Source organism: Dendrobates tinctorius, unplaced genomic scaffold (assembly GCF_039654945.1).
Source record: "Dendrobates tinctorius isolate UK_male_01 unplaced genomic scaffold, ASM3965494v1 ptg000103l, whole genome shotgun sequence".
In the NCBI taxonomy this organism is placed as follows: Eukaryota; Metazoa; Chordata; class Amphibia; order Anura; family Dendrobatidae; genus Dendrobates; species Dendrobates tinctorius.
The window spans coordinates 39,165,505-39,193,498 of NW_027361771.1; the positions used below are offsets into that span (position 1 = coordinate 39,165,505).

Genomic DNA, 27,994 nt, shown 5'->3' on the forward strand with positions numbered 1-27,994 from the left:
CTCCTTACAATACAGCAGTTCTTCAGAACATTAGCGCATGATACACAGCTCCAGTGCCCATCTCTGTTCTTTTATTTTGATGGCGCTCTTATGATTTTGGCTGCACGCAGCTGGGAACCTCTGATGAATACCCCCTTGTGTTCACTACACAACAGTGATGTCTGTAGTGTCAATGATTCCTTGGGAATACAGAAAAGTTCCACAGATCATGTATGGAGACGAAAATGCAAAATGAATGTGGGATTCCCAGGCAAAAAATAAAATGACACATGATGATAACACAGAATCAAACTATAGGATAACCATAAAACGCATGGGTCTGCTGATTGCCAGCATGTGCGTTCTTCTGCTCGGAAGCCCCTGTCATGACAACTCTAATTAAAGGGGTTTCTCAAGGGAGAAATTAGTGACATACTGACTGGAGTCTAACTACTAGGAAAAGCCATGTCACTATTCCTACTGCTGGTTCTCCATATGGCAGACAACTTACTAGACCAGAGGCAAAGTGGTACAGCCTGGTGCTGCTGTAAATGCATTCTTCATTGGGGTCACAGCAGTTGGACTCCTGTGAACCAGACATCCATGAATTATCCCTTCAGTGTTTCTCCCTGCCTATTGATTTCAGTAGGTGTCATACTTAGTTTTCCCTGCTGGGGCAGTGCAGATACAGTTCACAGTTACTACGGATGATCAATAACTCTTTGGCACTCTCTTGAAACCAGTGGACCGACTATATCATAATGCAAAATAGTGGCATTCTTGTACCTGGAGTTCTTAGTAATGGTTCACATTTACATAGTGAACTGTGAGGTGTGTAAAGAAAGATTATGCAAAAATTGTTGCATATAAAGAAAAATAAACCCCAAATTATTTGAGAAGGGTTTTTAAAGTTCTGATTTTTTTTCATGGTTGTTAAACATTACTAAATCTATGGTCATACATTAGGACAAAGGGGACATTGTCGAGGCTGTGACGGTAAAGACATATATAGGAATGAATGAAAGGAAGCCTGTGTATATATAGCTGCAGAGTCCAGCTGTATCCTGACAGAAGAGAAGGGGGAAGTTCCAGATAATGTATGGCGCTGTGAATGAGGATTTTGTTGGCTGGTACACATCAGGTTAAATAATGATTAACCTCTTACATTCTAGCAGAGGCATTTTAGTGTTTCAATGGTTTGTGCAGAATTTGTTAGAATATTCATGGATGATATTTTCTTCATACGGTATATTGATTTATCATTGTTATGGGAAGCTATTACTGGAGAAATTATAAATCATGGCAATTCCAGATCATATACTTGTTATATACTGTAAGATAAGGAATGTAATAATAAAAGAACATACAGTATTTTGCGTAAAGGGATTGTCCAGGATCACCTATCTACCAGTTGATCAGTGGAGGTCCAACTGCTGGGATCTGCTCCAATTGGCAGAACAAGGGACTTTTAACCCCATAATGAATGAACTCCATAAGAATGGATCGGCAGTACACATGTTTGTCCAAGGTTCCATTCATTTCCTAAGGGGTTGCCGAGTGCTGCCTTTTGCTGCAGACCCATAGAGAATGAATGGAGAGATGTATTTGTAGGTATTTGTGTGCCCCCAGAGGTGGGAGCCTCTGTCAGGGTCTTTGTCTATATTCTACACATTTCAACACAGCATGCTTTAAGGGTTGGTGACTGATCGCAAATCGATTTGATGCACATCAAATATATGTCACATTTTTAGAAATTCTCTGACCCTGGAAAATTCAAACAATTTGCAACTTGCTTTACATATGGCGCAAGATGGAATCAACCAGAGAGGGAACACGTAAGCTTGGGGTTAGACAGGTGAGTTTTCCCATAATACCTTGCAACTATCATTTAACATTCCACAGGTAATCATGGTAGACTATCAATGCCTATATAAAAACAGTGGCAGGTAATGCACCAGCCATTTTATGGCGACTCTGAATATTGAGAGAACTTCAAAGTATACAGCAAAGACAGATAGATAGATAGAATGTCATAAAACACTGAACAAATAGTGCAGATAGTGTGTGACAGCATTTAAGATCAGGGTATGAGGGACAGAGAACACTACATATTTAACTGACAAGGAGAGAGTAGAAACCTTCTCAACTAATGAATAAACCAAATTAAAGTCCAGATTATAAAGACTTAAAAATATTTTATTAATTACACAATAAAAGAAAAACCAGACAAATAAGACATAATACAATACCATAAGATGTCATAATGTAAGAAGGTAGTTACATAATGAACACATAAGCCATAAGTAAATATAGTGATCATAAAAGTTCCATCCGCAACAATGTGCATATAATTAACAGACAAAGAGTATAAAAACTCAAATAAAGTGCATAGGAAATGTAATAAGATCATAGATACCCGTGATCAATGGCTAAATGCGTCTCCAGCTCCCTCCAACGTACGTTTCGCCTACCATGGCTTTCTCAAGGAAGGCAAAATGTACGTTGGAGGGAGCTGGAGACGCACTATGCACTCTGAGTTTTTATACTCTTTGTCTGTTCATTGTATGCACTTTGTTGCGGATGGAACTTTTATGATCACTATATTTACTTATGGCTTATGTGTTCATTATGTAACTACCTTCTTACATTATGACATCTTATGGTATTGTATTATGTCTTATTTGTCTGGTTTTTCTTTTATTGTGTAATTAATAAAATATTTTTAAGTCTTTATAATCTGGACTTTAATTTGGTTTATTCGTTAGTTGAGAAGGTTTCTGTTGTCTTTCATGAATATCCATACATGCTATATTGGTTGTTGGCTTGACAGGGAGAGAGGTAGAAGAGCCATTGTCTTACTAATTATCATCAATTTACCAAAAGCCATGTATGCTGCAGTCACTTGAACATTACTAAGGGCCCCGTCACACATAGCGACTCACCAGCGATCCCGACAACGATATCAACGTGTCATGATCACTGGTGAGTCGCTACATGATCGCTGGTGAGCTGTCACACAGACAGCTTCACCAGCGATCAGCCCCAGCGACGCCCAGCGCGCGGCGTCGCTGTGTACTTAGTTATCAGCGCGTTGATGCAGGGAGCTAGTAACTAAGGTACACATCGGGTTTCTAAGGGACGTGCGTCACTTAGAAACCCGATGTGTACCTTAGTTACCAGCTCCCTGCATCAGCCCGCTGGTAACTAAGGTACACATCGGGTTTCTAAGCACAGCTCCGTGCTTGGAAACCCTGCGTTTACCTTAGTTACCAGCTGATCGCTGGTCTCCCGCCTGTCACAAGCAGCGATGCGTGCTGGCCAGCGGGAGACCAGCGACCAAAAAAATGTCCAGGGCTTTCCTACAGCGATCAGCGATACCGGCAGGGGGGCCGTTTGCTGATCGCTGTCACACACAGCGATCTCGCTGGTGAGATCGCTGTTGCGTCACAAAAATTGTGACTCAGCAGCGATCTCGCTAGCGTGATCGCTATGTGTGACGGGGCCCTAAGAGTGTGTTTGTATTAATGATCTTGAAAGGAGTTGGATACAGTGCTAAGAAACCTCCGTGTCATACCTGTTTTTTAGGGCAAATGGAGGTTTTGCAAAACTTTTGATTCCCAGAGCATTGATTCACCACAAATTTAATTTCTTTGGAAAATTTGGTGAAGCTGGAGAATTTGAATTTCAAGAAATTCACTCATCTCTAGGTGGTGACAATCGTCTTGTCATAGTCCCACTGGTTTAGAGTGGCTTAGATGTTTATGCCAATTCTCTTTGTTTGTGTGACTCTATTCCAACATTTCTAATACACATTCAATTAAATGTTATCAGGATCTGGATCGGCTAGCCATCTCATGTATAAAGGGGTGTCTGACTCTCCCTCTTCAGTTGCTATCAGGGGAGATAAACATGAAGCAATTTTCCTTTTTTTCACTCCTCCTTTTGTCTTGCAGGCAGATAAACTACTGCTAGATGAGTGTCTAAAGGCCCTGTCTCACATAACGAAATCGTTAGCGAGATCGCTGAAACGTCACAGGTTTTGTGACGCAACAGCGACCTCACCAGCGATCTCGCTACGTGTGACACATAGCGGTGACCGGCCCCCCCGCTGGATATCGCTGATCGTGCTCGAATGTTCTTGGCCATTTTTTGATCGTCGGCGTCCCGCTGGCCAGCATGCATCGCTGTGTTTGACCAAGACAAGCGACCTCGTTGGTGACACAGAACTCAGGGACGCAGGCGTGAGTTGCCAGAGTAGCTGCTGTGTGACAAGGTCCCAACGACCGCCGAGGTCGTTATACAGATCGCCGTATCGTTGCTGCGTCGTTGAATAGATCTGCCTGTTTGACAGCTTACTAGTGACCAAGTAGCGATGCACCAGTGATCCTTACCAGGTCGTATCGTTGCGGGATCGTTGGAGCGTCGCTATGTGAAACGGGACCCTTACTCTGCTCTCCCCATATAGAATACATGACATTCATGATTATGGAGGAGTCAAGAGAAATAACCAAGCAGCTATCTTAAAGTGCATGAGGGCCTTTAAGCAAGTAATCCTTAACTAAAAAAATGGAATTAAAGTACCCCAAAGACTTTGAGCCTATGCTTTGCTGCACAATAAAACATAACAATCAGACGCTGTAATATGGACACATGTTGTGAACCTAGGGTGTAAGGGGTTAATATTGTTATACATTATACATGATGATTTAGGATAGTTTAGCAGTCAATAACTAATATCTCTCTAGGTATATAGTAATTAAATGATTAATATAATTGTGGCCATTGTTGTATTGTTTAGGACATACAGGTGCTTCTCACAAAATTAGAATATCATCAAAAAGTTAATTTATTTCAGTTCTTCATTACAAAAAGTGAATCTCATATATTATATAGAGTCATTGCAGACACAATGATCTAGTTCAAGTGTTTATTTCTGTTAATGTTGATGATTATGGCTTACAGCCAATGAAAACCCAAAAGTTATTATCTCAGTAAATTAGAAAAAATAACAAATAACACCTGCAAAGGCTTTGTAAGCATTTAAAATGGTCCCTTAGTCTTTATCAGTAGGATCCACAATCATGAGGAAGACTGCTGATTTGTAGTACTATGTGGGGGCCCATTATTGTGAAGGAGGACTGGGTAGGGCTCATTATACTGTATGGAGGACTACGTGGGGCCAATTATGCTGTGTACTGGTTGGCCAGTACATTTTCTTTTTGGCCCTCTGCGTGTTTGAGTTTGATATCCCAGGTTTAGGATAATGAAGGGGTTAATGGTGGTCTATAGCATAAAAATACTTATTTTAACTGTAACTAATCAAAATAGGTCTATATATATTTTTTAGAGGATTTGGAACTCTGGCTTTTTGATATATACCCCTATGATCAGAAAGGACACACAGAGTTCATTTTTCTAGTTAAGGAATATGCTTGGAAATATTCTTTTATAAGTGGCTACATCACGCAAATATAATAGACAAACAACCATGTTTAAGAATGACGGTTCCTTTAAGGCAGGGTTCCCCAACTCCAGTCCTCAAGGCCCACCAACAGATCATGTTTTCAGGATTTCCTTAGTATTGCTCAGGTGATAATTGCATCACTTGTGCAATACAAAGAAAATCCTGAAAACATGATCTGTTGGTGGGCCTTGAGGACTGGAGTTGGGGATCCCTGCTTTAAGGTACATGGTACAAAATACAAGAATATAGAGCTCAATACTCACTGGTGCAGGAGGAGGAGGTGGTGGTGGCTCTTTAATCACCTGTCATATAAACCAGACACATATATCAGTAAAATATCAGTGCAGGAGGATGGAGTTTATAGATTTGTGTAGATTATCAAATCATCCCCTTATTACAGAAATTTAGTTTACATGGGGAATAACAGCATTTGATATTATCTATACCAAGAACACTGTGAGAAAATAAATAATGTAGTAATGCTTATCTCTGATGAAGAAAGTACTCCTAAGTTTCACACTTCCGTTTTTGACCATCAGTCAAAATCTGCCGTTTTTGCAAAAAAACGGATCCGCCATTTTTTTTGGCGGATCCGTTTTTTTCCCCATTGATTTGCATTACTGGCGGATCTTGAAGGATGGCCATCCGTCGGATCCGTTTTTTTGCGGATCAGTCAATTCTTTTGCGTCCGCCGAGACGCCTGGATGGTCCATGTAACGTTTTTTGTGCTGCAGGATCCACATTTTTCTAGTGCGCATGCCTGGAGGAATGAAGTCAGGCTGAAATTTAACCCTGAAATCATTTCTGGCGGACAGAAAAAAAAATCTCTCTCTCTCTTTTCCAGTGGGAAAATGTTAGTGCCTATCCATTTGATTGGTGGGGGTCTGATCTGATCAGTAGAAGAGGGGATTTTCATCCCAGACAGGACACTTTTTTGGAGCGGCAGTGCGCTTGCTCCATTCATTCTCTATGGGGCAGTTGCAAAAAGTGATGCGCAGGGCTGAGCAGCCCCATAAGGAATAAATGAAGCAGCGGTTGCGCACTGCCGCTCCATTCTAACAGGATATTGTCTCGTTCTGCCAATCGATGCAGGTCCCACCAACTGGATCCCCCCCAATCACATATTCAATGCATCCATGATAATGTGTTTTCACCTGACAACCCCTTTAAATGTTCCAATACAAGGACCACAAGCAGAGATCTTCAATAGCAAGAAGAATATTGTAAACTTGCAGAGCATTTCATCATACATTCAATATGCTTTACTTGCTGAAAAAAGAATACTTTTAAGTTGCTTCCATGTAAACAACTAATGACTTCATTACCAATACTTACCACGGTGCAGCAAAGTGGCCAGAACCACCAAAGCAGAGCCAAGAAAAGTAGGAGGAAGAGTATCAGGAGGGCAATGAACAGGATGATTCCGGTGCGCTGCGGAAGAGGAAATGTGCATGGGGTGATCACATGATGACTGGAGGGTTCTGGGCAATATTTTAATTAAATGGAATAGGGCACTTTTCTGAAAGGCTAAAGAAACAATCGAGATACATAAGAGTAATACTCGTATATAATGTCCACATACTGTATATATAGAATCCACATAATACTACCATATAGTGGCCAAATATACTGTATATATAGTGGCCAAATATACTGTATATATATACTGTATATATAGAATCCACATAATACTACCATATAGTGGCCAAATATACTGTATATATAGTGGCCAAATATACTGTATATATATACTGTATATATAGAATCCACATAATACTACCATATAGTGGCCAAATAATATATAGGATCCAGAATATATAACTCACAGAGCACATATACAACCACCATCTAGCACCCACAACACAATAATACATAGTGCAAACATAATACCATACACTGCTAAATAATATCAAGAGATCTGTGGGTTCATAGATATCAGGGATGGTAAAAGGCTTAGAGGTGCTAATGCCTGGTGGTCCAGAGTCGTGAGGTTTTAAATGGTCACAACTTTGGCTGCCTTGCACAGAGAAATATTTAAATAGGTTATCCAGGACTATTTTTTTCACTATGGGAACAAAAACTTACAGGATGGTAGTTGCTACCTACTTTCTTTTTGTGCGTTGTGCCGATTTCTGTTGACACAGAATAATCACAGACCGCTCCTGCCAGCAATTTAGCAGCTTCTGCTGACGTCATGTCAACAGAGCAGCAGTTTCTCTTTCACTCTGCTCTGTCAATGGGGAAGGACTGCCAATGTCACACTGCCTAACTGCAGAGAGCCAGCTGTCAATCAGCATATTGGCGGCAGCCACATTCCATCAACAGAGCAACCTGGAAGAGGAAGAGTTACTCTGTTGCAATGGAGCAGCTGAATGGCCAGCAGGAGCGATCAATGACTGCTCTGTGCCAGCGCCGGGTACAAAAGGCAGGAAGTAGGCAACTACCTGCCTCTTAGTTTTTAGGTCCATACTAAAGAAAAAACCCTTGGATAAGCCATTAAAATAGAGACATCGTTATCAGTTCTGGGAATAAAAGTGTTTACTGATGGTCCAGAGTAGTGGAAGGTTTAATGTTAGCCTCCATAGAGGGTTTAATTATATTCCTGGTGGTCAAGATCAGCCTAGAAAATGGGGATTACAGTATAACACCCCTGCATAACCATATATGTTTGAAAAGAGAGGAACAAAATGAAGTTTGCGATTAATGTGCACACAGTTAGTGTATATGCTATAGGTGCACCTGTGATACTTACACAATGTGTACTAGTGATGCTCACAGAACTGGAGATAAAGTTGAGGCCCATGTTCATACTGACCTGGAGATACATCACCCTTAAAAAGAAGATGAAGAAATATAAAAAACTTTATTTTTCATGTATAAAAATTATTTAGCACCATTGTGACTAAATTAGCCATCTTCCTTGCCCACCCTTTGTACCCAGTCTGTGGTAACATATACAACCCTAATGTGTATAACCCATGGTTATCTAGCCTGATCATTTTTTTTGGGCCCTGGAATCGGAACATTAATAAAAGGCATCATAGCAGGAATTACATGCATGTTTTTCTCTCCTTATGAATTTCAACCATCTTGTTTTTGCCGTTCATATTTGCCTATGGTCCATTGTATTTTTGGATTAGTTATTAGACAATCATATTTCAATGTTGGATCTTCCAATATATGACTGTTAAATATCAGGCGATGTATTGGCTCAGACCATGACAGACAGTAGTGTACAAAATGTCTACATATCTGCATGTGTAAACAGGATATTAAATTTCTCATACGTACTGTCCAACTTCATGAATAACCGGAGCAGGACATAGCAGGTAGGTGTCTTGTATAACGGTCGGCTTCTCATCTGGAAGACACATAGGAAATTGACTTTTCCCAGGTAATTTACAGTACTGTGTAGAAATTTTACTCAGGTATGGAAAAATGCTGCAAAGTACGAATACTTTCCAAACTAGAAGTGTTAGGCCGGTTTCACATTAGCGCTTTTTCAGCGCGCGCACGGCCGGGGGTAGCTCCGCCCCCGAGCCGGCTCTCTGCCCGGCGTGCCCGCCCCTTGCTTGTAGCGCCGCCTACTAGCGGACAGCGGCGCCTGCGATCGGCGCACCCTATCTTTAGCATAGGGTGCGCAGATCGTGCGCAGGCCGTGCGCTAGTTGCGCTTTGACCTGCGCTGCGCACTTTTGACGGTGCGCCGTGCGCGCCAAAATCAAACTTTTCGGATTTTGGCGCGCACGGCGCACCGTCAAAAGTGCGCAGCGCAGGTCAAAGCGCAACTAGCGCACGGCCTGCGCACGATCTGCGCACCCTATGCTAAAGATAGGGTGCGCCGATCGCAGGCGCCGCTGTCCGCTAGTAGGCGGCGCTACAGGCAAGGGGCGGGCACGCCGGGCAGAGAGCCGGCTCGGGGGCGGAGCTACCCCCGGCCGTGCGCGCGCTGAAAAAGCGCTAATGTGAAACCGGCCTTAGTAGTTTAGTTTTACCAATTAATAAAATAAAAAGTGAATGAACAAAAGAGAAATCTAAATCACCTCAACACTTGGTGTGACTGTCCTTTGCCTTCAAAACAGCATCAATTCCTCTAAGTTCTCTTGTACACAATTTTTCAAGGAACTCGGCAAGGAGGTAGCTTCAAACATCTTGAACTTTCAAATGGATTTGAGGATTTGCTCAGGATTAATGGTGTCCTCAATGCAGAAAAATACCAGCAGATACTAGTCCATCATGGCATTCCATCTGGGAGGTGGCCAATTGGTTCCAAATTCTTTCAGTAGCAGGACAACCACCCCAACCATACAGCTAATGCCATTAAGAACTATCCTTGGCGTAAAGAAGGATTTGTGCAAACCTACATCTGCAGGAGATCTGTGGTTAGTTCTCCAAGATCTTTTAACAACCTCTCTGCCAAGTTCCTTCTGAAACTGTGGGAAAGTGTACCTAGAGGAATTGATGCTTTGATGCTATTCTGAAGGCAAAAGGTGGTCACACCAAACAAGTTTTTACACACCTGCATTAAACTTTTGTACAGTGCTGTGCATTTCCATAGAACTTGAATTTTACAATGAATTAATTTATTAGGACTACAGTTCTGCAACAGAAGGTCCAACCTTCTCTTCTGTCTGGTGTTGTCACTCACATGGAAGCTAGTGAGCAGGCCTTTCTCGTTAATGAAATGTTGCCATACAAGAGCCTGATACATTTTGCCATCTAGATTTTAGTATTATCCACTGTTCACATAAACAGTTTCATACAGTATCCAGATAAGTATTGCATCCTGAAACCAGATAAATCCCTGGTGCTTTATGGGTCACAAGGTCAATTTCCTGGTGGGCTAGGATCAGAAAGTTTGAAGCTTGAGGCAGTGGTCCTGGCCTTCAGCTTCAAATTATATGTCAGGATGAGCATAACGGCCATATGTAACACCGCGCCAATGCGGTGGGCTGTGATTGGCCAGCTGTGATACACAATGTCACCAAGACTAACACATCATTATAACAGTGGGAAAACAGAAGACTGGCGTGGCACCCGGGTGACAGAAAAGGCAACTACACCAGGAGGAAATGTACATGATACATTCCAAAGTTAGGCCAATCTTCTGAAACTTTGTGGATGATTTATCAAAATCAGTGCACTAAGGCCGGTTTCACATTTGCGGTTGTGTCCACAGCATTTCGTCCGCATCCATCCGCATGCGTCATGCGTACCTATCTTTAACATGGTGTACGCATGGACATGCGTTTGCATGCGTTCGTCTGCGGATGTGTACGCATGCGTCGTTTCCAGGGGTGAGACGTGGCTTGGAAAACGCAATATGTTGCAATTTTGGGGGCGTCAAATATCTGCTGCCATACGCATGCGGACGCATGCGGACAGAGTGCGTCAAAACAACGCGTTACAGTCTATGGGAACGCAGGCGTACACAAGCACATGCATACGCTTTGTGTTTGCATACGCAAGAATTTACCTAGACATGCCCATTGGGGGTGGCTTGTGTACATTCAAAAATTCGCCGGGAAAATAGTACTTGATAATTGTCCGCAACTGCATGCGTGCGTTTGCATGCCTTTTTTGCATGCGTTTGCGGTTGCGGATGATACGCTGCATACTCAACCACAAATGTGAACCTAGCCTAATACAGTCTGCCTGTTCCCATAATTAGCCAATTGGTTGCTACGGCATTGCTCTCCTTTTACCCCATAATTGTTAGATTTTGCCACAGTGTTCTCACTTATAGTTAAGCTGTCATTGAGCCTAAAGCTGCACAGAACTTGACTGATATCACGGGCACTGTGGAAACCATTTCCTCGGACCACCACCTGGAAGGACTCTGAAATGAGAAGACACAAAGCAAACATTCATTAGCTGGTTATAGAAAAAGGGCTTTTCATGGGGCAGCCAGCAATGATAGAATAAATGCCAACATCCTATGACCTACAGCTGAATCATGGCATACTCAGTATCTCATCAGCTGAAATCAAACTCAAGGAAATGCCAGCAATCTGACTTGTAAATGGGGGATTTAATGCAGAGCTGTCACCAAATTTCAAAATATAAACTGCGTACATCACATTACGATTTTTACAATTCTGACCACCAGTGTGTCTTTATGAGGTAATAACTGGAATGCTTCAAGGGATCCCACTGATTATGAGAATGTTTTTTTCATGACAAATTGTACTACCTGTTAGTGGTGGAAAAAAATCGGAAACTTAGCAAAAATTTATAAAATTTCATAATTTTCAAACTTTTAATTTTTATGCCCTAAAACAAGAGTTATGTCACACAAAATAGTTGATAAATAACAATTCCCACATGTCTACTTTACATCAGCACAACATTATAAAAACTGTCACTGTCACAGCACATGCAAGGAGAGCCCAACAAACAGGACCCCAAAATTTGTTGTGCAATTTCTCCTGAATGCACCGATACCCCATATGTGGTCAAAGACTACTTTTGAGGCACAGCGCAAAACTCAGAAGGGAAGAAGCACCATATTGGAGTTCAGATTTTGCTGGAATGATTTGGAGGGTGCCATGTCACATTGGAAGAGCCTCTGAGGTGCCAGAACAACTGAACCCCCCCATAAGTGACCTCATTCTACAAACTACACTCCCAATGAATTCATATAGGGGTGCAGTGATCATATCCACACTGTCACTGAATTTTATACCATTGGGCAGTGAAGAAAAAATAATTACCCTACATTTTTACCACCAAAATTTTGTTTTAGTCCAAGATTTTACATTTTCACATGGGGAAATGGGGAAAAATAGCACCACAATGTCTGCTTGATATAGAAATACCCTATATGTGGCTGTACACTACTGCTACAGCATGTTCCCACCACCTACCTAGATTTAAATGATTGCTCAGAATTTTTACTTGATAATGTCTTTGTTACCAGGATAGTCTCAGATTAAGCTATTGTACTTAGAGATATATTAACTACATGAGACTACTATTTATACTTCAATGTTTTATCTATGTATTTATTCTTGTACATCACTTAAATTTTGTATGTTAATTTTTTGTACATATTTATTTTACAGTGAGGTTTGAAAAAGACCCAGGACAGGGTCGAAACGTCACCTTGTTTTCACTGATACTGCTTTTGTGGTGAACCTTTTTTTGTTAATGAAACAAAACACAAAAATTTCTTTGCAATCAAATTAAATTTTGAGTGCGGCTGTTTTACCTTCTGATTACTGTTACTGGACGAAGTCCACGTTTAGCCTGCACCTACATTGTAGCATGAGTGCGCGTCATTTATCTTTCTATCTAGCCATACAGAGAGATGGAGTTTCCATCTAACTCTCCGAGTGACTTGATTCAGATGAAATCCCAAGGAATCCATTCACTATAATGAGGTATCAGAGGTACTCTGAACTCCATCCGGTCTCTGTTAAATGGTGTCCATCTTTTCAGAAGTGCACAAAACTGTGGTTGTGCATGTCTAAAAAGAAGAACACTGCCAAATCATAGGCCAGATAGCATCCACAGTGACTCCATCTACCTCTTTATAGGGAATCTTCCTCCGGGTTTCTGTCTGAATCACGTATTTCAGATATTTACACAGAAAACCCTAGTGTAAGCGCTCAGCGTAGAGCACAGGATAAATGTGAGCTAAGCCTTACTGCACTCTTTGGGAGACAGAATGAAAAAATCAACAGCAGGTGAAGAATTGTTTTTATTTATTTTTTAGACCATTCATCATGTGGTGATTAAAAGACTTTATTTGTTGTGTCCCATGAATGGTTATGGGTGTGTTGGTGTTAGGTTTGTGGTTAGGGTTATGGTTAGGGCTGAGATTAGGGTTAGGGGTGTGTTGGGGTTAGGGTTGGAATTAGAATTGGGGGTTTCCACTGTTTAGGTACATCAGGGGCTCTGTAAATGCAACATGACGCCCGCAGACCATTCCATCAAAGTCTGCATTTCAGAACGTCACTACTTCCCTTCCGAGCCCCACCGTGTGCCCAAACAGTAGTTTTCTCCCACATATGGGGTACCAGCGTACTCAGGACAAATTGACAACAACTCTTAGGGTCCAATTTCTCCTGTTACCCTTGTGAAAATAAAAATTGGGGGCTAAAAGATCATTTTTGTGGAAAAAAATGATTTTTTTATTTTCACGCCTCTACATTATAAACTTTACTGAAACACTTGGGGGTTCAGAGTGCTCACCACACATCTAGATAAGTTCCTTGGGCGGTCTAGTTTCCAAAATGGGGTCACTTGTGGGGGATTTCCACTGTTTAGGTACATCAGGGGCTCTGCAAACGCGACATGACACCCGCAGACCATTCCATCAAAGTCTGCATTTCAGAACGTCACTACTTCCCTTCCGAGCCCCACCGTGTGCCCAAACAGTAGTTTTCTCCCACATATAGGGTACCAACGTACTCAGGACAAATTGGACAACAACTTTTGGGGTCCAATTTCTCCTGTTACCCTTAGGAAAATAAAAATCGGAGGCTAAAAGATCATTTTTGTGGAAAAAAAATGATTTTTTTTATTTTCACGGCTCTACATTATAAACTTTAGTGAAACACTTGGGGGTTCAAAGTGCTCACCACACATCTAGATAAGTCCCTTGGGGGGGTCTAATTTCCAAAATGGGGTCACTTGTGGGGAGTTTCCACTGTTTAGGGACATCAGGGGCTCTCCAAATGCGACATGGCATCCGATCTCATTTCCAGCCAATTGTGCATTGAAAAAGTCAAACGGCACTCCTTCCGTTCTGAGCTCTGCCATGTGCTCAAACAGTGGTTTAGCCCCACATACGGGGTATTGGCGTATTCGGGAGAAATTGCACAAAAAATTTTGTGGTTCATTTTCTATTTTTACACTTGTGAAAATAAAGAAAAATGGTTTTGAAGTAAAATGTTTGTGAAAAAAAGTTAAATGTTTATTTTTTCCTTCCATATTCCATTCATTCATGTGAAGCACCTGAAGGGTTAATAAACTTCTTGAATGTGGTTTTGAGTACATTGAGAGGTGCAGTTTTTAGAATGGTAGAATGGTGTCACTTTTGGGTATTTTCTGTCATATTGACCCCCTAAACTCACTTCAAATGTGAGGTGGTCCCTAAAAAAATGGTGTTGCAAATTTTGTTGTAAAAATGAGAAATCGCTGGTCAACTTTTAACCCTTATAACTTCCTAAAAAAAAATTATGTTTCCAAAATTGTGCAGATGTAAAGTAGATATGTGGGAAATGTTATTTATTAACTATTTTGTGCGATGTCACTCTCTGATTTAAGGGCATAAATTTTCTAAATTTTCGCCAAATTTTGATTTTTTTAACAAATAAGCGCAGATCATACCTAAAAAATTTTACCACCATCATGAAGTACAATATGTCATGAGAAAACAATGTCAGAATGAGTAAGAACCGTTGAAGCGTTCTGGAGTTATGACCTCATAAAGTGACACTGGTCAGAATTGAAAAAATTGGCCTGGTCACGAAGGCAAAAACAGGCTCGGGTGCGAAGGGGTTAAGGGAGCATAGTCTCCAGAAACGCGTCGAGATTCATACCCAATTGGTATTGTGCTAAAGATTGTGTCCTCCATGTTACAAGTTTTGTGAATAAAGAAATTTTATCTTCACGGAATCGGTTGAGCTGGACATCTTTTTTCTTTTGGTCATTACATGCTTGGACACAGCGGGTCGTGCTCCTGAGGCTTATGAAATTCACTGATTGGTGAACTGGCAACATTTTTTTCTTCTACTATCCGAGGACGCCTAGCATGTGAGTACAACAGTCATACAGTTATCTAAGCAATTGATGGCTAAGGATTTAGAGACTCATACTGCCTTGAAGAGTCAGAATATTATTCTTTGGGTCGGTGCAAGTATAGTGATACCAGATTTATATAGTGTTTTTTATGTTTGACTGCTGTCACACACTAAAAAAATGCCATATTTTGGCCGACAGTCATGTGAAGGCTTGCTTTTTGCAGGACGAGTGACGTTTTTATTGGTACCATGTTCGAGCACATAAAGTTTTTTGATTGCTTTCTATTCTCATTTTTAGGAGGCAGAATGAACAAAAAACAGCAATTCAGGATCTGGTTTTTTTTTTGTTTGTTTGTTTTTTACGCTGTTCCGGGTGTGATAAAATTGATAAGGCAGCTTTATTCTTCGGGTCAGTAGTACTATTATAAATCCAAAATCCTAATAGGTATACTGTAACCTCCACTATTGATAATAAATCATAAGTTCCAACAATAAACCATTCAGAAGGGTTAAAGAGGCATGAAGAGAAAAAGTTAAAATACAATTACACAATAAAAACTATTTTATACAAAAAATAATTATTTTTCCATAGCTTTATTTGGAGAGCTATAACTTTTATGTTTCCAGTGATTGAGCTGTATCATGACTTGCAGATGATGATTTGATGATGTTTTCAGCTATACCATGTTTATTAAGGCTGGTTTCACATTAGCGCTTTTTAAGCGCACGCACGGCCGGGGGTAGCTCCGCCCCCGAGTCGGCTCTCTGCCCGGCGTGCCCGCCCCTTGCTTGTAGCGCCGCCTCCTAGCGCACAGCGGCGCCTGCGATCGGCGCACCCTATCTTTAGCATAGGGTGCGCAGATCGTGCGCAGGCCGTGAGCTAGTTGCGTTTTGACCTGCGCTGCGCACTTTTGACGGTGCGCCGTGCGCGCCAAAATCAAACTTTTCGGATTTTGGCGCGCACGGCGCACCGTCAAAAGTGCGCAGCGCAGGTCAAAGCGCAACTAGCGCACGGCCTGCGCACGATCTGCGCACCCTATGCTAAAGATAGGGTGCGCCGATCGCAGGGGCCGCTGTGCGCTAGGAGGCGGCGCTACAAGCAAGGGGCGGGCACGCCGGGCAGAGAGCCGGCTCGGAGGCGGAGCTACCCCCGGCCGTGCGTGCGCTTAAAAAGCGCTAATGTGAAACCAGCCTTAGATGTGTTTTTTTACTGCATTTTACTACACTTTTTGTTTGGCGCTATGATGAAAAATAACTGTTTTTTTTATGTTCATTGAGGGGGTTTACTAGTGGGATGGGTCATTCCGGAAGATGCGATTGTAAGCACATGTACTTTTTTTGTTTATATTTTTTTTTTACATAGAAATACAAGTTTATGGATACAATATATTTCTATTTTCTTTAATTATTTTGTGATTTTTTAAATTTATTTATATTTTTACATGTATGGGTGTCCTGAGTCATATGGACTCTTAACCGAGTCGATATTAAACCACTATGTTTTGGATAGTGTCTAAATCAGCAGCTTACATCAAAAAATCCACTCTACCTTGGTATCTCTTTGCATATATATTTGAAATATAAATATATATACCGTATTAAAGAAACCTAAGAAGTCAGGTTTTGTTTGCACCCGGAGGGGATCCACACATTTGTTTGCCAATGGGCCTCCACCAATGTTGAACTGGTCCTGTTTAAACGGTCAAGGGTCAAAATTCAGGAGAAAGGGGTGAGGGCCCTTTCTGAGTTTAGCTTTTTGTGTAATCCTTCTTGGACGTTTAACTCAATATCCGCCCACTTAGCTGAATTGGCAGCTGCTCAGTGCCTGAGGAGCAGTTCATGAACCAGTCCTAATCTAAAGTTCTGGAAAGGATCCCAAAGACATGGCTGCTTTCGTCAAAAAAATAGTGCCATATCTGTCCAGGGGTTGTGTATGATATTGCAGCTCAGATCTCTTAAAGTGAATGGACCTAGGCTGCAATACTATGCACAACCTAAAGACAGGTGTGGCGCTGTTTTTCAAAGTAAGCGGCCATGTTTTTCTACTCTTGGACAACAAATATAACTTGCAGGATTGAAGCTTTCTTTGTCCGTACTGGGCGCAGCAGCAGATGATGTACGTGCTATTTACTAACACCACATACTCACTGTAGGAATGTATCCCTCACCACAACTTCCTCCATATAATACAAAGATGCAGATCTGGCATAACAGTAAAATAGTGCAGTCAGCACCAAGAAAAGCAGCCGCTTCTACAAGAGGATGCTGACCATACCTTTCTTCTGATGGTCTGACCACAGGGTATCCAGAAGTCATTGCCGAGATTAGGAAAACATACTTCCCTGGCCCCTGTCCTTGTCGAAAGTACTGTTGCCATCAACTACGGATTGCTGCTGTACAGCCTATAACGTCAGCTTCATATTTTCCACATGACATATTGTAGAGGGAAATGCCCCAAAATGGATATACGGTATATATATATATATATATATATATATATATACTGTATATATACAGTTGAAACCAGATGTTTACATACACTATATAAAATGACATATATGCGTGTTTTTCTCAATACTTGACATGAAATCAGAATAAGCCTTTCCTGTTTTAGGTCAATTATGATTACCATAATTATTATTTGCCAAATGCCAGAATATGTTTTAAGGCATTTTTATTACTTACTGCAAATTGTCTCTACCAAAATGGCGCCGGTGGTGATAAATGTTATTTCCTCTAACAAAATGGCGCCAGTGGCATCTGCGCCGTAGTATCTATCGGATATCAAAAAGTAACTACTGTGTGCACAAGCACCGCCGGCGCCAGCTTGGTGGAGACAATTTTTTCCCCCTAGTAAAATGGCTCCGCTTTTAATGCACATTATACATCTGCCGCCTACCTGCTGAAGGTGATTTTTTTTTCAATATCTATAATAATCAGTATGTAAACAAGGGAGCAGATCAGTGACCTGTCATAAGCCATAAAGATGAATATGTAAGCAGAGCACCACATGAAGACTGCCCCACAGCACCCCCCACTGACCGCCTCAGAGCACAAGCATTTCATTAACTCAAAACTGAAAATAAAGATTAAACATCAACCACAAGACAGATTTCATCATCCAGGTATCATTTTAATCAGTATACCGGCACCAACCTGACACTGTCTGTAGGTTACTGTGCACAATCATGCTGACAGGTTCCCTTTAAAAAAGATGGAATGCAAGAATAGGAGGTGTCAGGTCACAACTGCCTACTGAAGTCTATGAAGAGGGAAGAGGAAAGAGCCCAGTGAGAAAAAGAAAGGCAGAGGGACACACAGACTGCACTGCTGCTTTCTAGTAAATGTTTTACCTCACCTGCGTGCTGGATTCCCAGCTACACTGCTAATTAGGGCTGTACATTGTCCTCCATGCTGCTGCTTCTCAAAGTGTGCTACAGAAAAATGGGAGAGCAAGAAGGCCTCGTGTCTCTGTGCACACTAGGTCAGAGGTGGTTGAGGCTGCAGGAGGAAAACCATAGAATATAAGTAATCTAATTACCAGAAATTGTGTGATTACAAATGTACGCACACAACAGCTTCTTTTGAAAAGTCAGCTGAAATGACAGGTACACTTTAAATACATTTTTAGTCTTTGCGCCCCAAGATTCTGGCAGTTCCAATATTAAATTGAAAAAGAATTTGCTTTCTGCCATTACAATTTTGGAAAGTTAAGCGTCACTTCAAAAGTGAGATACTAGATTATTACAAGGGATGGAAGGCCTCTCATATGATGAGATGATGGAAAAGTCGGGCTTGTTTAGCTTAGAAAAAAAGACGCCTCAGAGGAGTTCTCATTTACATGTATAAATATACAGTGGGGAAAAAAAGTATTTAGTCAGTCAGCAATAGTGCAAGTTCCACCACTTAAAAAGATGAGAGGCGTCTGTAATTTTCATCATAGGTAGACCTCAACTATGGGAGACAAACTGAGAAAAAAAAATCCAGAAAATCACATTGTCTGTTTTTTTTTCATTTTATTTGCATATTATGGTGGAAAATAAGTATTTGGTCAGAAACAAAATTTCATCTCAATACTTTGTGATATATCCTTTGTTGGCAATGACAGAGGTCAAGCGTTTTATGTAAGTCTTCACAAGGTTGCCACACACTGTTGTTGGTATGTTGGCCCATTCCTCCATGCAGATCTCCTCTAGAGCAGTGATGTTTTTGGCTTTTCGCTTGGCAACACGGACTTTCAACTCCCTCCAAAGGTTTTCTATAGGGTTGAGATCTGGAGACTGGCTAGGCCACTCCAGGACCTTGAAATGCTTCTTACGAAGCCACTCCTTCGTTGCCCTGGCGGTGTGCTTTGGATCATTGTCAAGTTGAAAGACCCAGCCACGTTTCATCTTCAATGCCCTTGCTGATGGAAGGAGGTTTGCACTCAAAATCTCACGATACATGGCCCCATTCATTCTTTCATGTACCTGGATCAGTCGTCCTGGCCCCTTTGCAGAGAAACAGCCCCAAAGCATGATGTTTCCACCACCATGCTTTACAGTAGGTATGGTGTTTGATGGATGCAACTCAGTATTCTTTTTCCTCCAAACACGACAAGTTGTGTTTCTACCAAACAGTTCCAGTTTGGTTTCATCAGACCATAGGACATTCTCCCAAAACTCCTCTGGATCATCCAAATGCTCTCTAGCAAACTTCAGACGGGCCCGGACATGTACAGGCTTAAGCAGTGGGACACGTCTGGCACTGCAGGATCTGAGTCCATGGTGGCGTAGTGTGTTACTTATGGTAGGCCTTGTTACATTGGTCCCAGCTCTCTGCAGTTCATTCACTAGGTCCCCCCGCGTGGTTCTGGGATTTTTGCTCACCGTTCTTGTGATCATTCTGACCCCACGGGGTGGGATTTTGCGTGGAGCACCAGATCGAGGGAGATTATCAGTGGTCTTGTATGCCTTCCATTTTCTAATTATTGCTCCCACAGTTGATTTCTTCACTCCAAGCTGGTTGGCTATTGCAGATTCAGTCTTCCCAGCCTGGTGCAGGGCTACAATTTTGTTTCTGGTGTCCTTTGACAGCTCTTTGGTCTTCACCATAGTGGAGTTTGGAGTCAGACTGTTTGAGGGTGTGCACAGGTGTCTTTTTATACTGATAACAAGTTTAAACAGGTGCCATTACTACAGGTAATGAGTGGAGGAAAGAGGAGACTCTTAAAGAAGAAGTTACAGGTCTGTGAGAGCCAGAAATCTTGATTGCTTGTTTCTGACCAAATACTTATTTTCCACCATAATATGCAAATAAAATGAAAAAAAAACAGACAATGTGATTTTCTGGATTTTTTTTTCTCAGTTTGTCTCCCATAGTTGAGGTCTACCTATGATGTAAATTACAGACGCCTCTCATCTTTTTAAGTGGTGGAACTTGCACTATTGCTGACTGACTAAATACTTTTTTTCCCCACTGTATGTGTGGTCAGTACAAAGGACTGACGCGTGACTTATTCCTTCCAAGGACCATACTAAGGACCAGGGGGCACTCATTACGAGTGGAAGAAAGGCGATTCCAACAGCTAAGTAGGAAAGGGTTCTGTACAGTTAGAGCAGTCAGACTGTGGAATGCCCGACCACAAGAGGTAGTAATGGCAGACTTTATATCAGCATAACAAAGTGGACTTTACTTAGCCACATGTCTTCTGTTTTTTGGAATGCTGCATCTTTGTAATCTTTTATATTGCAATAATTCTATTTTTTGGATGTTATTCTATCATTTTTTCTATTTTATAGTAGCTATCTATCCATCTCCTATCTTCTCCTAACAAATTCTCAAAATGAGCAGCTAATGACAGTTCTTTGGATCTGTGAATGTCTTTTGCAGGAAGCAGCAATACTCTTGAGCATGGCAGTACTACTGTTGCTGTTGAGTTAAGTCATAAAACATCTTCTTTGTCTGGCAAGACCTGACATATAAGGCGAAATGGGACTAAAAATCAACCCTAGCGGGCAGGGCCCATCACTCCGCATTTGTTTTAGCATCCGAAGTGAAAAAAAAATGTTAGCCTAACTGCACTGTGGATTCCTCATTCTGGGGGGACCGACTACTGCGTTAATTAGGACTATTGTCAGTAATACAAGCATGAAGTAGAAGTGGCCTCTGGCCATAAGGAGACTGAAGGATTAGAGAGTTATGTATTACCACACTATGGTAGCCAAGAGCAAACCTCTAATACCTCATTGTGGCCATCATAAAAATACCAGACTCGCCATGTTCATATGTACTATGCTAAAGAGGCTGAAGAATGGCAGGTATGACAGGTATGACATCTGAGTCTTGGGCTCGGGCTACTCGGAACTTTCTAATAAAATACTTAGATAAAAATGCAACAAAGGGTGGAGGGTAAAGAAATCCAAAGAGGACAACCTTCAGGATGAGCACATCCCAACTACATTAATCCCAAATAACCCCAGTGAAAAGGAGTGGGCTCCTATATCTCCTTGATTAACCCTTGCTCACAGCCTCCCTTTCCCAAAGTCAAATGTGCCATCCATATTCAGTGTGGCACCCAACGGACTGCTGTTTGGCACAAAATCTCTATGTCGGTGTCACTCAGATTGAGGGGCTTGTTGCTTGTTGGTCCGGAAAACAAAGAGGTAACTTAAACTATATGGCAGTACTTTGAGCACTGTATTATGTGGGCCTTATACTTCCGGAATATGGAAGTATTATTTAGACATTATCAAACTTCAAGGGATTGTCCAGTTTATTTTTCTTTAACTTCTTAAGTTCTTTAACTGTACTCTTCAGCAACCATTCCCACACCCGTTCCCCGCTGTAGACATTTGTGTCTGTTGACATGACTTCAGCGGGGACATCATGCTGATAACATGTGACCGCTGCAGTCAATCACTTAGCTCAACAGTCATAGGAGGCAGAAAACCAATAAGCTGACTAATTGGCTGAAAACTGTCAACAAAGGAAGCAATGGGGAGTGGCATTGGGTAAGTACAGCTGACTTGCTATTTTTAAGTACAGGGAGCCAATGGAATAATTAAAAAAAAAATTAATCCGGACAACCCCTTTAATGCATAATTTGTAATAGACCACATATCTGTAACCTCCTATGTGCCATTTGTAATTCATATTTAAAAAAATGCATACATTTGTGGGGAATTCTAAGAAAACAACTTTTGGCAGCCCTTTTACATGTCGGTATTTAGAGATGAAGTCCAGGTTCTCTAACGAGGAACACTCCTAAATCTATGCAAGATTTGACGACTTTGACATAATGAACTCATCGTGACCGAGTAAACCTTGTGTGGCCAGACCCACCTAATGGATCGGAGAAATCCCAGAAGACTGGCTCAACTACAGAACAAAATGCCTTACACGTAATCCTACTGGCACGTCTCACACTAATCTCTGCACTCAGCCAGCTCCACAGACACACCGGGCACCCATGGGAGCAAGTTTGCTAGACTTTATTTGTTTTTTTTTAAAAACGTCCAGTTCAAATATTGTTGTAGCATTATCTTCAGTAGTAGATAGGGGTCCATATGGCAGTATTTGTGTGCCAGGCAGGGCTATTTAAAATACAGAATGAATACAGGAAAGCCAGCTCACCAATTTAGTTTGGAACACGAAGCAGCAACGATCATCAAACTGTTGTGAAGGATCCAGCTTCATGATCATAAAATGTTCATTTTTCGTGAAAAATAATTTTTACATCCAAGCGATAATTCATGTGTCGAGATGACACGTTTTGGAAGCACGCTAATGGTGGACCTTTTCTATTGTTTGACTAAAATACATTATATGGAGAAAAGTATTGGGACATCTCCACATTACCCCTACAGGAGCTCTTATGACCTCCCATTCTACATCCACAGACATTACTATAGAGATGGTCCCCTTCCCGCAGCTAGAACAGTCTCCCTTCCACAAGAATTTGTTGTCTGTCTGTGGGAATTTTTGCTCATTCTTCCAGATGAGCATTTCTGATGTTGGATGAGGGGGCCAGGCTCACAATCTCCATTCTCATTGATCCCAAATGTATTCAATGGGGATGAGGTCTGAATTCGGTGTGGATCGTCAAGTTCTTCCACACTAATTGCCCACAACCATACCTTTATGGACTTTGAATTCTGCACTGAGGCACAGTCATGATGCAGGGTTGCCAACTTGACATTTCATTTTTCCTGAACAGCTTATCAGAAAATCACGAACAGACAATATTTTTTACGGAATGACACATTGGAAAAACCATAATAACTCAATAAGATTGAGTGTTATGGGTCGCCCTCACAACCAGGGCTGTGGGGTACTCGGTACCGGGCCGGTGTCAGGGGGATGTGTCACAGCAGCAGTGACCCAGTCCGTGGCCCTGGGCACCCAATATCAATGGTGGTGATGTTAATAGTATAGTTTATATGGATAGTTCGTGACGCCACCTGTGGTGTTCGGCAAGGGAGATGTTAAGCCGACGCTGCAGACAGATCCTCTGGGACAGATGGTGGGATGCAGCAATGGTGGTATAGCCCTCCACAGGCAGGGCTGTTGTCCCAGGACAGTGTAGATGTGGGGACACCTTGATGGTGTAGTGTCCAGCGCAGGGAATGTAGCAGTGCTGGCGGACGCAAGAAGGAATGGAGGACACCAGGGCTTGCAGCTTCAACGCTTTACTCACAGTTCTTGGTAACCACTGGTGCCCGCTTCCATGCCGTGTCCTCCGGGCCAGAGACTCAAACAACCTCCCGGGCAAGTTAGGCTTCTCCTCTCCGACACCTACCTTTCCTGAATGACTCCTCCATTGCGCCTTTTAGTATTAAGAGCTCCAGTACCATGGTTACTCTGAAGTTTCTCCTGTCAGATGTTCCTAACAACTCTACTTGTATGATAGACAGCTGTAGCCTGATCAGGGACCTCCTGGATCCCGGCTCTCTATCCGTGTTGCTGTTGTGTCCCAAGTCTTAGATGGGAGTAGTGCATTTACAGCCAACTACTCCACCGGTGTCTGCTGCAGAACCATAAGTGTCCATACAACCTCAGGGACCAGGCCCCGGCCTTGCGCTGAGAACCTATAGGCAGGGTTCCTCTTCCAACCCACAACTCGTCTCAGTTCTCCTACTCCTTCGTTCCGCGCTGTTCCTTCTCTCTCTTATGGAAGCTTAGGTTGCAGTTCTACGTCTCTCTCCTTCTGTTCCTTTCCTAGGGAGCTCGTTCCACTAAGACCAGTCCTCAGCCTCTCCTGACTGACTGCCTTCCTCCGCCTTGAGCTCCCCACAGGCTGACTTCTTGTCAGCCTGCTCTCAGCCTCTCCTCCAGACTGAAATGGACTGACTTCTAATTCTAAACTTTCCCACTCTTTTTATACCTAACTCCACCCACCTCCCAGCACATCTCGTGTTACGAAGCAAGGACCCACGAAAAGTGCTCTGCTATCCTCTAAGCATGGAGCCGCAATCTGGTCCATTGCTGAACTATCCTGTGTGTGGGTGCAGGTGTTGGAGTGTGGAAAGGAGTTCCCAACTTACCTAGATGGTGGGGTACTACACCTTAGGAGAAGGTGCAGTACCTCTGTGGCGACTGAGCCTCAGGGGCGCCACAGTTACATGTATAGCGTCCATAAATCTGACATGGAAGCATGAACAGCATTCACTGTAAACTATAATTACAGTCAAAATAATCTGTGTATACGTTTCTTCTGCTTCAAAAATTCATGGACCCCTCAATTTTTTTTTTACGGACTAGGCAAAAAAGTGCCCTACTTTAATGGACTGTCAGGGAATGTCCAAGCCCCCCTTTAGAGCAAATAGTGTGGGGGCTTCATGGGACTGCGGCACCAACTCCCCCTGTTTACTAAAAGCCTAGTCTAGTTAGGGTTTACTTGGTATGTCCCGTTAGTCCTCTCAGTAGTGGGCTTCTATTCCTCCCCCCCTTCCTTTGTTATGTAATGACTAATGGTACTTACCTTTCGTTGATTGGTTTCTTAGTCTTCAGGTGCCAGGCAGAAATGAGCGACAGGAGTCTGATTGGTGGACAGATTTCGGCGAGAAGCAGAAGAGCCTTTTTAAGCCCTGCATTCCTGTCAGGGGACACACAGCAGCCGGGATTTTGAAGAATCACCCTCCCTTAAGTTATAATGTCGTTGTGGTATTTATTAGATGTTGCTCGCCCAGCTATGATGGGTGGAGACTGGATAGTTTTTAGTGGCTATGGAGTAATGAATGTTATTGTTTATTGGTTTAATATATTTAATATTTGAGGAACCATTAAGGCCTGGTTCACATAGCGTTATGGCAGTCCATTTAACGGATTGCGTTACAAAGCGGAATTAACACGATGTAACGCATCCATTAACGCTACTATACACTGCCATAACATAGCACATGTCTTAATCGGCATGCGTTAGTGATGTGCCGTCATGTTGTGACGGACCCTCGGACGCGGTCTGCAGCATTCGAGGGTCTGTCACTGCTAGCTCAGATGAAGGATCTGCGTTAGCGCGATCGCATAACGCGATCAACATAAGGACTAGCGATAGCATTAGAACATAGTCTAATAAATACTGCGGCCTTTTATCTGCACACTATGTGTCGTGTTTTCATTTTAGTTGGTTAGTTGGGAAGGTGGTGAAGGTGGGGGGGTTTGGTGCCTGCCATCCCATGTCTGGAGGGCTAGCAACCCAGGGGCTGGCATATCATCGGTGAAACTTGTGCAGGTGCACATGGACCCATGAGGTGAGGGGGCCCACTTCCACCTCCAAAGCATTTGAAACTGTACATTATGATGAGCTTTTGGACTCTAAAGCGCCCATATCTTGTTCTTGCCAGGGGACGGTTTAGCGTGGTGTCTCTCAGATGCTGGAGCAGAAAAGGTTCTTCCCCCAAACTCTTCCTTTAAAGTTAGAAGCTACAATTGTCCAAAATGTCTAGTCGTGTTGAAGTGTTAAGATTTCCCTTCACTGGAACTATGGAGCCTGTGGTCCCTGGACGCTTTCACTTTTCAATAATACCTCTTACAATTTATTCTGGCATATTTAGGAGGGGAGAAATGTCATGAACTGACTTGTTACCCAGGTGATATCTCATTACAGTGAGACAGTGATTAGTTCCATGAACTCTTTAAGTTGAACCTTTTTTTAAGTCTATTTTATGTTTTCTCTTTCCTTTAATTTCATCATTTTAGGCGGGAATTGGGATTTCCAGATGCTTTCAGCTGATTCCTCATTTGCGACTTTTTTAAAAGCCACATTTTTGCACAAATGTGCTCCAGTCCCTCCTTTGAGTGATTTTATGTACGTTTAAAATGTTTGCATACATTTTGAGATCCCTTTAGCGTAACATTTTGGGTGGGACACTTCAAAATGACTTCTCAGCTCCTATGTGCTTATTTGAAAAGATTTTTAATCATCCGCCGATGTTCCAGTTTTCAAGAGCCGCTCATTGCACTCTCTGCCAACTGGTTAATCTGATTTCCCTCAGTCACCGAGTCCTTTTCTTCCCCAGTTATTGTCACTCTGACCATCGCTGAATGTGACAGGACAGCACGGAGGACTGGAAAAGGTCATTGTGAGGATTAAATTTGGGTAGTGTTAGCAACGTGGAGAGGAGGACTGCATGGGCTTAGTGCGGGTGATGGCGATGCTTCGGGCCCTCCTCCCCCACATAATAATGAATTCATCACCACTCGACAGCAGGGTGGGTTGCCCGTGTGTTCGCTCACATTGTAGAAATAGACGAGTGATGGAGACATTGGGTTGTCACACATGCCAGCAACAAGCTGCCATCCCACTGGAGCGGAAACACATTGCTAATGTACACTTCAATCTGAGCCTTGTTCTTAGCAACAGGACATTTATTGTCCCTGTTCCTACAAATCTTGGCTGCTGCCCCTACATCGGTCGTCATATAGTCGACATCTGAAGAACAGCAGGAAAAGGTCTTCCTCTAGTATTATATACACGATTAGAATTTGCAGATTTTTCAGCAGCAAAAACCAGAGTGTTAGCAAGAAAACTCCGTTTATCTAAATGGGCGAAAAACTATGAAAAAAATTGACATGCTGCAGATTTGATAAAAAAAGCTTAGATGGTTTAAATTTGCAAGGAAATGAAGCAGCATGTGAATGAGATCTCAGAAATCTTATTCAGTTTGCTAGTATTGTAAAACAGAAAAAAAGGGTAAAAAAAAATGGCAAAAATGAACAGTGTGAACAAGTCCTAACTTTGCTTTTGACATAACAATAACTTACTATACACCCGGATGCTAGGGTGTCAAATTCTCCTCATGGCTATTCTGGTGGGAATAGGCTACACTTCGTCCTGTCACCTTTGCAATGGGGTGACAAGAACTTGTGTAGGACTCGCAACTTCAGGAGTACTGTATTAGCTAACAACTTGGTGGGAGATTGACCCAAGGATCATGGAAGTTTGAGCAGTGTGGGATCTTCATATCGTGAAGGGGCATCAAACTCTGTGGTGGGGACGTTGAAGGCATCATACAGTGTAGCGGTATCAGCCTATATGTGGCACTGTGATGGCATCAACGAGTGGGTGACTATGTGGGCATCATACTGTGTGGAGGAGGAACTTGAGGGCATCAAAGTAGAGGTATCATCCTATATGTGGCACTGTGATGGCATCAACGAGTAGATGACTATGTGGGCATCAGACTGTGTGAAGGGGCACTGAGAATTATAATGTGTCTGGGGACATTATGGGGAGCGTTGTGAGGATATTATAGTGTGTGAGGGGCATCTTTTGGTTGTCACACTGAGTAGAGGCCATAAAAGGTATACAAAACAGTGTGGTA

General features: G+C 42.3%; 1 protein-coding gene across 1 annotated transcript in view; it reads right to left on the reverse strand.

Annotated features, from left to right (window-relative positions):
• LOC141100063 (anthrax toxin receptor 1-like) overlaps positions 1-27,994 on the reverse strand; it is a 108,809-nt gene that overhangs the window by 12,287 nt on the left and 68,528 nt on the right. The window contains exons 10-14 of the mRNA XM_073588257.1: positions 11,183-11,281; positions 8,735-8,804; positions 8,196-8,274; positions 6,779-6,874; positions 5,707-5,745 (exon numbers count right to left, since the gene is read on the reverse strand). Of these exons, the coding sequence (XP_073444358.1) occupies positions 5,707-5,745; positions 6,779-6,874; positions 8,196-8,274; positions 8,735-8,804; positions 11,183-11,281 (383 nt within the window). The remainder of the gene's footprint in view (positions 1-5,706; positions 5,746-6,778; positions 6,875-8,195; positions 8,275-8,734; positions 8,805-11,182; positions 11,282-27,994) is intronic.